This window comes from Xiphophorus hellerii, chromosome 15, assembly GCF_003331165.1.
Source record: "Xiphophorus hellerii strain 12219 chromosome 15, Xiphophorus_hellerii-4.1, whole genome shotgun sequence".
NCBI lineage: Eukaryota > Metazoa > Chordata > Actinopteri > Cyprinodontiformes > Poeciliidae > Xiphophorus > Xiphophorus hellerii.
Window position 1 is genome coordinate 2,739,295 of NC_045686.1, and position 11,535 is coordinate 2,750,829.

The 11,535-nt window shown below is 36.8% G+C and overlaps 1 protein-coding gene across 1 annotated transcript; it reads right to left on the reverse strand.

Annotated features, from left to right (window-relative positions):
- Window positions 1-154: 154 nt before the first annotated feature.
- unc93a (unc-93 homolog A) lies at window positions 155-9,448 on the reverse strand. Its single transcript, XM_032584463.1, has 8 exons — window positions 9,019-9,448; window positions 7,770-7,951; window positions 6,353-6,582; window positions 5,520-5,654; window positions 3,936-4,147; window positions 3,172-3,307; window positions 2,386-2,517; window positions 155-1,445 (listed from the first exon to the last, which is right to left on the reverse strand). The coding sequence occupies exons 1-8, from the start codon at window positions 9,106-9,108 to the stop codon at window positions 1,162-1,164; spliced, it is 1,401 nt and encodes a 466-aa protein (XP_032440354.1). The 5' UTR covers window positions 9,109-9,448; the 3' UTR covers window positions 155-1,161.
- Window positions 9,449-11,535: the final 2,087 nt, after the last annotated feature.

Below are 11,535 nucleotides of genomic sequence, written 5' to 3' on the forward strand. Positions count from 1 at the left end.
CGTTTTGCTGTGAGGGCCAAGGTTAAGTTGAAGTCACAAAAATTATGCTTTTTTAATAACCTATTTTATTTTCTTTCAGTGCTGCATCCAAAACTCTAACTCTTAGCAGAACTAAGCAACTAAATTAAAACCTAAAAATTAAAACATTGTCTGCTACAGATTACCCAGATATTTATTTAAAATTCAATTTGAGCAGATGTTTTTGTGCAGTTCTTGTCTTTAATGCGTATTTATTTACCCCCTTCCTTTATTTACCTGTAAAGTCCTTCAAATTACCTGTTATGTCAATTACAAAATGCTCAAATTAACACATTTATTACTTGAACTTACATAAACAGTATACATTTTATTTCATTTACAGTGGAGTAAAAAACATAGTTTATTGTAAGGAGGCTGTTGGGTTTTATGAGCAGATAGTTAAAAATAAAAAGGTACGATAAAAAGGCAAAATCCAACATTCAGCAAACGTTTAGTGAAGATTTCAACAAATAAACATGTAGGAACAGATGCATTTACAGAGATAACAATGAAATTTCAATAATATCTATCAATTTAACTAAGACACTTTTATTTAATGTATTTAAAGGGGACATATTGTGCAAAATTCACTGAGAGAAAACCCACAAACGCTTAAGAAAAATAAAAAATAAAACCCACAAACGCTTAAGAAAAATAAAAATCTGCAATAAGTTGATGCTTTTTTATGTCTTGAAAATGGGCCATTTCAAAAACAAGCGACATTTCACTGGCACTACGTGGTTACCTAGCAACCCACGCAGAGCCCAGCCCATTACCTAGCAACCCGTGCAGAGCCCCGCCCATTACCTAGCAACCCAGGGGGAGCTACAGACTGTTTGCTCATACATAGACTTATTCTAACCTGTTCAAGGGAGCATAATGTTTCACCTTTAAAGATTAAAAACATTAAAAATCAGTTTGTGATGTCAGTTTCTGCTTTTAACTTAATGTTACATTTTATATTCTGACATTTGTTCTGGTTTTAGCAGTGCAAAAAAAGTCCAGAAAACCAACAAGAAGAGGTCTATTTAAGAAAAAGTAAAGGCTTTCTACCTTTTTATAGTTATTTTACTTTTTTTCAGTTTCAGTTGCAGGAGTTCTGGATTAGCAGTCAAAGAAGGAAACAATAAAATGGCAACACGTCTACATCCAAGTCTGACTAATGATGCCCGCTTCCTCTGCTTTGTTTTTGGGATTCTCATAGGTGGCCTGTTCAATGGGCTGGGTGGGATTCCTGTACTCGTAGTACTCCACTACGGGGTAGGTGATCATGCTAATCACCAGAACAGCCAGCACAATGTATAGTTTATACTCCAGGCACAGGAAGGTGCTGTAGGCGAAGGCGATGACGAAACCAAGCGACTCCCACATGCGGTAGTTGGCGAAGGCGGCCTCCTTGTCCCGCGGGAAGAGGACGCCATAAAGAGCTGCAACAGAGCGGGCGACAGATCAGTTTGAAGGTAGGCTCAGCTGTTTTTATTGTTAATCTTGTGCACGTGCAGTTGAAACCAGTTTTGTAGAAGTATGTTTAATCCTTGGGAACAATTTCCAGAAGCCTAAAGGTGCTGCATTCATTAGTTCAAACATTTATATGCAAATCTAGACGTGATGTGAACGTCCAACCATCATACTGTCCAAGAAGGAGACGGGTTTTGATCAGAAATGTGCAGATTGATCCCCAGAACTAAAGCTAAAAACATTGTGAAGAATCTGGCTAAAGTTGGTAAGACTGTATCAATATCCAAGTTAAAACTTGTCAAGTACCAATATGGGCTAAATAGCCTCTCCGTAAGGAAGAAGCCAAGACTCCAAATGTCCACAGGGACAAAAATCTTCATTTTTGGGGACATGTTTTGTGGTCTAATGATACTAAAGTGGAACTTTTTGGGCTTAATGACCATCGTTTAATTTGGAGGAAAAACCGGGACACTTGTACCATTGTAACTGTGATGTATGTTGGTGGAAGTATCATGTTGTGGGTCTGCTTTGCTGCAGGAGGAACTGGTGCACATCATAATATGGATGGCGTCATGAGGAAAAAACATTGTGTAGAAATATTGAAGCAACTACTGAAGACATCAGCCAGTTTATAGGACAAGGTTTTTGTAAAATGTTTATCAGTAAAATTGAAAATTAGTTCCTGTAAAACATCTCACAGATTTCTATATGAGCAGTAAATGTCATTTAGGTACCAAACAGGACAAATTACAGCTGTTGAATCTGAAACTATAATTAGTTCGGAACAAAACAAAAGGTAGAAAACAACAAATATCATTAGGTCAAACTGCTTCTAGGTTCCTTCCAGGTGTTTTTTTCCTGCTTTCTGAACATCAGAGCATCAAAGCAGAGATTTTCGGTTTTTCTTACCATTAGTCTGAGTTTGCCAGATAGCGTCCGCCATACCCCACAGAGCGGGAAAAACGAAAAACACAGGCAGCTGGTCAGGATCAGGCCTCCAGAACAGGAGTGCGATGATGCAGGCCAAGTTGATCGCACCAGCTGAAAACAGATGATTCCTCTGGTTACAAACATCTATGGCTACTTCAACATATTTTTACTCAAATAAAAGAAAAAATTAAACATGTTTGTTCTTTATTCGGTGGGTAGAAAATCTTGAATTTTTACTCAATTAGCGATACTTCATAATAAAATTATTCAGATAAAATGTACAAAGTAGTAAAAATACTCCTAAGAGGTTTTTTTTCTTCCAAAAAGTTACTTTAGTAAATGCAATTAAGTAAATGTAAGTAGTTACTTTCCAACCCTGTCTATAACCGGCTTTTTCACCGCAGTCTGATTAGCACAATTCCAATATTTTCACTAAATAAAATACAATAAAATAAAAACAAAACTGGACCTGTGCCACTTCCATATGTGGTGCTAAGTCAGCACTCATTACTGTATGAACGTTTAAAATGATCCATAAACTGTTTAATCCATTATTACTTCCGTAAACAATGCGCTTCTGTGTGACGTGATGTTCATCTTCTGCGCATGCAGGCCGCTTTGTACAGAAGCATCATTTTCTAGCAGTAAGAACGACGACGCCAAAGAACAAAAAAACAAAAAAAAAGATCGGGACTAAACATTAAGACATGCTGTATGAACGTATCCTTATATAAACAGTTTACATATAAGGAAATTAGTTTTTACCAAAGAAGAAGAGGGCGGCCCTTCCGGTGTAGCGAGCGATTCTCCCAAACAGGAAGGAGGAGAGCGAATTAGTCGCTCCGAAGCACATCATCACATAACCGACATAGTGGATCCCCAAAGCACAAGTTACGTAGTTCTGCGAAGAGAGGCAGCAAAACGGGTTCACATCTCACTGTTGGTTGATGAAACGTCAACAAACTCAAAATGGCAGCAGATAGTTGGAATGTTTTTGTAAGATATTCCTACTTTTTTCGCTTCGAAGCGAATGCATCTGAGTAAAGCTCCAAAAGTGTTTATAAACTTTGCGGGTTTAATATTAATTTAATATTAATAATATATCACTTTACAACTCTAAACTTTATTGTATTTTGGGGGATTTTATGTGATGTTATTCTGGACTGGAAGAAAAAGATGCAATATGCTTTAAGATTCTTTTTAATAATAAAAATCTGAGACTTAGAATTACATTTGTAATGTCAAAGGGGATCTATGATGCAAAATTAACATTTTGCACCTTTTTGTAATTCCACTTGGGTCTCAGCTGCTTCTAAAAACAGTCCAAGCACTTAAAAAAAGATACCAAGCTGTTTTCTGGCAATACGTTAATTCTGTTTGCTGACTGGAAGATGAGCCATTTCAAAAACCCATAATTGTTGAGTCATATTTGAGCAGTGGACCAACCAGTGAAGCTAGGTAATGATGCTTTCTCATTCTAGCACCAACTTGATTTTTATTTTTTATTTTTTTGTTTTAAGTGTCCTTACTTTGGTGTACTCCCCGGAGAGGAAGCTCTGCTCGAAGCCGCTGTAGATGGTGAGCGGGATGAGCGTCAGGAGCCTCCAGTCCTTCAGCAGCCTGAACGTGGCCAGGAACGTGTGGCAGAACGGTTCCCGGTTCCCCCGAAACTGGCTGGTCTGCTGGTGGTCGATGTTGTCCAGAAATATCGACACGATGAGTATCGCTAGAACGCCAACCCCTACGAGACAAACATCTCGCCGACTCAGATTTAAGACTCCATTCAAAAGAAATGTAGAAATTTTGTCCGTGTAAATTTGCACTTCCATGATATACGCTCATGCCGTGGCTAGCTAGGCATCGGAAGTTGTAGATGGATTTCACGTAAGCCTCAAGGTAAAAGTAAGATAAGATAAATCTTTATTGTCATTGTCACAAGAACAACGAAATTGAAAGGGTGCCATCAGTTGGTGCACATGCCCCAAAAAAAAAAATAACTGTCTCACAATTCACACACAACACAAGAATCAACAAACAACTGGCAAAAAAAAAAAAACAGTGTTGAAGTTAAGAAGTCGGAATATTAACATGGCGAAGCACAAAGATATTTAGAGAAGAAGATTAGGACCACTGGAAAAACAAATTCTTTTTTTCTCGGAATTCTGACTTTATTCTAAGAATTTTATTTATTTTCAGAATTCTGACTTTTTTCCTCATAAATTATTTTTCTCCCTCAGAATTCTAACTTTATTTTCAGAATTTACCTTTTTCTCAGAGTTCTGACTTTTTTCTCAGAATTATGCGTTTTTCTCTTTTTTTATAGAAATAATTTTCCATAGACATTGTTTGCAATAGCTCTTAGAATAATTGCAAGCGTTACTTTCCATAACACCATTTTTAATTTTTGTTTGAAGCTCTATATCACAGGTGTCAAACTCCAGTCCTCATAGGCCGGTGTCCTGCAGTTTTTAGATGTGCCACAGGTACAAAACATTGGAATCAAATGGCTTATTTACCTCCTCCTTGTGTAGATCAATTCTCCAGAGTCTTAATGACCTAATTATTCTATTCAGGTGGTGCAGCAGAGGCACATCTAAAAGTTGCAGGACTGCGGCCCTCCAGGACTGGAGTTTGACACCCCTGCTCTATATGTACCATTAATGTTAGACTCAGCCTTATGTGTGTTTTGTAAAATAATCATATTTCCACCACATCTGGCTACTGTTGATGCGAAGAGCGCGGCCATTTTGAAACGCGAATTCCGCATTACAATCATAACTTGGTATAGTCGGAGTTCCTTCCAAATTCCCAGTTGATTTAACTGACTGGGAAGTTGAAGTTTCTCGGTTCTCAGTACAACTAGAATGCAACAGCAAAATGAAATGAAGATATCTACGTGTGTCTCTAACTTTTGTGTGACAGAAAAATCAAACAAGAAAAAATAAATAGTCCCACCAAGGTAAAATCCAAGTATTTAAGGCCAACTTACGTTTTCAAAGTAATTTTGGACAATTTAAGACCTTTTCTAGGATGCATGGACACCCTGTCAGATTTTATCTAGTCAAACTGCAACCAAAGCTGTTTTGTGAGGAAGAACAAAACTCTAAAATTACCAATGTAGCACCCGAGAAGCGTCCACACAAGCTTCTGTGCAGGTCTGCTGGAGGTACTGTTGCTGCTGCTGTTATTGATAGTGATTCCACAGCCAAATGCTCCACAGGTGCTTAGAACGTCCTCTGGAATGTCGGCTGGAAAAAATAAACACATGCAAATGTTAAATACACCAAGAAAATAGAGAAAGCAAAACTTGCAGAGATGTTGGTTTCCACTGCATTTTAGGGATTATTTAAGGGGAACTGTTGTCTTTGTGAGTCTTTGTCTATTTTTCCACTTGTGTTTTAAGATGATGGTGGTGGACAGGAAGAAAATAAAACAGGAATGTGGTTTCTGGAGAAACTCGTCAGTTAATCATTTATGAACTGATAAGAAAGCATTTAAACCAGGATGGTAACTTTGTGTGTGTGCACCATGCAATGACCTTCAAGAAACAACTGTTGATGCTAAATAATCTGGGAAGTGTTATGAGATAGTTGGCATAAGAGGGAAACTATTAGAATGAATACAGTTATTGTCAAAAGTCAGAAATTACAAAAAGCCAAGAGCAGTGGTGGGCATTGCTAGCTAAAAAGTTAGCTGCACTAACCCTAAAGCATTAAATATAAACATTAGTTCAGCTAATGCTAAAACACTACACCAATAATGTATTAGGCAGAAGCCAATGATAGCGCGATACACTAACACAGTGTTTAGCTAAAGCTAATACTGGAGCGCTACACCAACACAGTAGTTAGCAAAGCCTAACGCTAAAGTGTAATCTCAGCTTGTTTGTAAGCCTCTAACTTGACTAATCCGGCTGACATTAAGCTTTACTGGATTGTCTGCTTACAGATGTTGGTGTCCTGCCCAAAGATGAGCGACGACATCAGGTTTCCCCAAACTGCAGATGACTGGAAGATGAAGAAGAAGATCCCAAAGTAGTGGTTGACCACATCAGCACCCTTCTTATTGTGCTTGGCGGCTTGCACATTCCCAGAGATGGTCAGGTAGGTGCATTTAGCCGACCACAGAGGGGATCCGCCCAAACCCAGGATGAAGGAGGTTGGGATGAGGGTGTACCTGCAGATAGCATCTTAATTTATCCACATGTTGGTAATTTTGTTTTTTGTTTTTCTCAGAAATGCTAAATTATGCTTTTTCTTTGAATTCAGAACATAGTTACTTGATTGTGCTATAAAATGATATGATGTGGCTGGAAAACACATAACAGCGCCTCTTTAAATATAATTTTCTACCTTTTTTCTAAATTCCCCACAAATTTGTTTTATTTTTCTGTTGTTTCTGTCTGCAGTGTGAATTGAAAAAAAAGTTCATTTATAAAATGGAAAAACTTTCTTGTTTTAAATAAAATCATCTGCCAAGATCTTTTTGATCAATATTAAGGAAATACCTACCTAAAAACAGGTGCCTCTGTATTGCTAAAAATTAATATTTATATGTTAGTTTTGTCTTATTTTAATTGTACTAATATATTTGCACTAGAAACTAAACTAAAATACTGGTTGAGATTTTGTGTCTTTGCAGTGAAGGATAATTTTAGCGCATAACAAGTTGTTGCTCTAGACTTGTCACTCAGATCTGAGTGACATTTCTGCACAAAGAATGAGCCATGACACCATGAGCCATTACAGGCGCATTACATTTTTGTTATAAAAATGCTACATTTATCAAACATGACTTTAAATAAATGTAACTTTGCAATTCAACGATATAAAGCTAAACAAAATTCATTTAGCATAAAATGAACCCAATTTTAAGTCAAATCCAAAATCGTTTTTGAGACAGATTTGAGAAATTACAAACAAAAAAAAAAAGAAAATAATAATGTTCTAATTAAAAAAGTAAAACATTTCAAGATATATCTGAAACTAATATGGATGAAAAAAGTTGTAGTTCTATTGAGAAATTATTTCTTTTAAAACAAGACTTTTTTTTTTATAAATGAACTTTTTCATCAATATTAAGGAATTATTTCCTTTAAGAAGCTCCTATATTTTGCAAAAAAGTTACTTTTCAGTTAGTTTTGTCTTATTTCAACTGTACCAGCATGGTGAAAATAATAACAGTTGCACATTTCCGATAAGATTTCTTATCTTGTAAATTTGTGTGAATCTGCACAGAAAAATGAAAGTCATGATTTTCTGACTCAAACATCCTAAAGTTGCCATTTTATGTTGATTTTCCTGATTTTTAGAGGTTTAATCAGCCTCTTCTGGTCAGATTTATTTTAAAACTCGGCTCTTTACCATCCAGGGTAGAGGTTTCCGAATGAGTAGGACACGTAACAGACCATTCCCGCGACGATGGTCCATTTACAGCCCAGGTTTTTAATCATGATGGGCGGCAGGAACATGGAGGAGATGATGATGCCGGCGTAGATGACGCTCAGGGATGCAACGCCCATCCCCTGCTCCGCATTCAAGCTGCTCTGCACAACACAAAAATAAAATAATAATCAGAAACCAATCAGTTTTTAAAGGAGGCAACAGGTTTTTATTTAAATGTAACAGTATGTGCTGGAATAACACTTAAAATCCCAATAATATGCACAATTTTAGTGCATATTAGTCTCCAGCGTTAACCTTACCCTTACCCTAATCGTAACCCTAACCAAAATTCAATTCTCACCTTAGTCCTAAATCTGACCCCTGACCCAAAAACAGCGTTTCCCCTTGAGGGGACCAGGCTTCAGTCCCCACAAAGAGCAGTGGGTCCCCACAACGTAGTATATGTCAGGAAAATGGTCCCCACAAGGTATTAGAAACAAACGCACACACACACACACACCCCCACACACACGTAGGGAAAATTTAGAGAAACCAATTAACCTGACAGTCATGTTTCTGGACTGTGGGAGGAAGCTGGAGAAAACCCACGCATGCACAGGGAGAACATGCAAACTCCATGTAGAAAGACCCCGGGCCGGGAATCTGACCCAGAACCTTCTTCTTGCTGCTAGGCAACAGTGCTACCAGCTGCGCCACTGTGCAGCCCGTAACACTTTAATTGATACAATATTAAAAATCCCAATAAAATACAATAAAAAAATTTTATTAAATAATACTTCATTAATCCCAAAGGGAAATTAAATTAAACACATTTTTATTAGTAATGTGACAAAATATTAAGAGTATTAATAATTTTACATTTAAATGTGTATTTAATAAAATATCTTACTTGGCCCATCAATATTTTTTCCGGCTCTCTGGTCTGAAACCACTCAGTATTTTGAACTTAAAGTAAAAGTTTAAGCAAAATAATTTATTTTTCAGATTAAAGTTAAAGATTTGTATATTAAATACATCATAAAGTGTCACTTTCTGACATTTTTACTCTTCGATTTATTCATATATTGTGACAAACATGGTTTTTATGATTATTTAGCCTTAGAAATCCCTTCTTTAATAAATGAGCATTAATTAAAATTTTTATTTTTAGCACTTTTTGAATTAAAAATCAACATTTTAGCACCAGTAGAGCTTTTTATCTGCTTACCTGTAAGCTCTGCAGGCCTCCATAAGCCGTGAACAGAGACAGAAATCCAATGGAGACCACCAACACATTCTTAAAGTTTCGGCTGATCATGATGGTCTTCTTCTTTTTTTTTTTTTTTAATAAAAATAAGACAATGAAGCTTTTAAAAAAAACAAAAACCAAAAACTCCCGGTGGGGTTTAATTTAGCTGCTCTGCTCAAGAGCAAAGTCAGAGGAAAGCTGTTTATGCTGCAATGATTCTGCCTCTGATAAAGTTGTACAGTTAAAATAGCTCAGGACAAAGTCCAACCCCCCCCCCCCCACACACACACACACACACACTCATATGACACGCACACACACCATTTAGAAGGTTTGATCCTTGCTGATTACTTATCACCATCTAAATCTGTCATAAAAATCTTTTCTGTTTCTTCCATCTCTCTTTTATTTGTAAAGATGTTTCATTTAAAAGCTTTAAAATTCAGATTTGCGTGTTTTTGTTGTTTTTTTTTTAACAACAAATCAGAAATATGTGATTTCTGATCATAAGTAACATCAATTGCCCATTTGGGATACAAATATATCTGAATCTGAATCTATATATATATATAAACATTAAAGGTAAAGTCGATACTTGTGGAGGAAGTGGCAGTGAGCAAAGGTTTACAGCACGTGGATCTTTTTACAGGAACGCCAACTCAGAGTTTTACAACACAGTGTGTTTACAGGAATGAAACAAACTTTGATTCAAAGTCAAACAGACGCCAGGTGAACAGATTCCAGGTGAACGCCTCGCATATCAGCTGACCCATTTGATAAAAACTGGACTGGGCAGGAAGAGAAAAGATGACATATTTTCTATGAAACCTAATCAGTAATGTTATCAGTAAAGGTGGAGTTTATTAATATAGCTGCTCGTGTTGGGAATATAGTATTTTTGGTTTAAAACTGACTAACATTTATAGTTATTTATGACTTAATTAACTTTGAGGCATGTAGGCATGATGTTGCCAGATGTTGCCAGTTTGGTGATTTAGTGTGTTTTTTAGCACTTTTTGAATAAAAAAATTCCAAAGTTTGTTGGAAAATAAATAAGACAAATTAATTGTTAATTTAATTTTTACCAATTAAATTTAATTGGTAAAAATAAATCTTACAAAATAAACATTATTGTTCAAATTTTCCTAAAATAGTTTAGGGTTTGACAACTACATCCAAATTTCCAAGGTTACATTTTATTTTCCCATTAGTTTCATGTTTTATGTAACTAATGTTTTATATATAACTAATATAAAACATTATATTTTATATATAACTAATATAAAACATTAGTTTCATGTTTTATGTAACTAAGACAATAATACGATGTGAACCCAAGTTGAAGTTTGGTTTCAGTCCGTATAAGAAATTCTTGAAGGTTTCGAGGATTTTAGTTTTTTTAAATAACTAGCTTTTATCTATGGAGTCTATGGAGTTTACAAACTACATATTTAGCTCATAGCAAACATTTAGTCTGTTAACTAAGCTTCCTAACCAAATATTTAGCTTGATTATAATTGGCTTTCCAACTACATATTTTGTGTGTAGCTAAATACACTGCCTGGCCAAAAAAAAAAGTCGCCACCAAAAAATGGTCACACTCTCTAATATTTTGTTGGACCGCCTTTAGCTTTGATTACAGCCCGCATTCGCTGTGGCATTGTTTCAATAAGCTTCTGCAGTGTCACAAGATTTATTTCCATCCAGTGTTGCATTAATCTTTCACCAAGATCTTGTATTGATAATGGGAGAGTCTGACCACTGCACAAAGCCTTCTCCAGCACATCCCAAAGATTCTCAATGGGGTTAAGGTCTGGACTCTGTGGTGGCCAATCCATGTGTGAAAAAGATGTCTCATGCTCCCTGAACCACTCTTTCACAATGTGAGCCCCATGAATCCTGGCATTGTCATCTTGGAATATGCCCGTTCCATTTGGGAAGACAAAATCCATTGATGGAATAACCTGGTCATTCAGTATATTCAGGTAGTCAGCTGACCTCATTCTTTGGCCACACAATGTTGCTGAACCTAGACCTGACCAACTGCAGCAACCCCAGATCATAGCACTGCCCCCACAGACTTGTACAGTAGGCACTAGGCATGATGGGTGCATCACTTCACCTGCCTCTCTTCTTACCCTGATGCGCCCATCACTCTGGAACAGGGTAAATCTGGACTCATCAGACCACATGACCCTCTTCCATTCCTCCAGAGTCCAATCTTTATGCTCCCTAGCAAACTGAAGCCTTTTTTTCTGGTTAGCCTTACTGATTAGAGGTTTTCTTACGGCTACACAGCTGTTCAATCCCAACCCCTTGAGTTCCCTTCGCATTGTGTGTGTGGAAATGCTTTTGCGTTCACAATTAAACATACTCCTGAGTTCTGCTGTTGTTTTTCTTCGATTTGATTTGACCAAACGTTTAAGTAATCGCCGATCACGATCATTCAGGATTTTTTTCCGACCACATTTCTTCCTGGAAGACGATGGTTCCCCA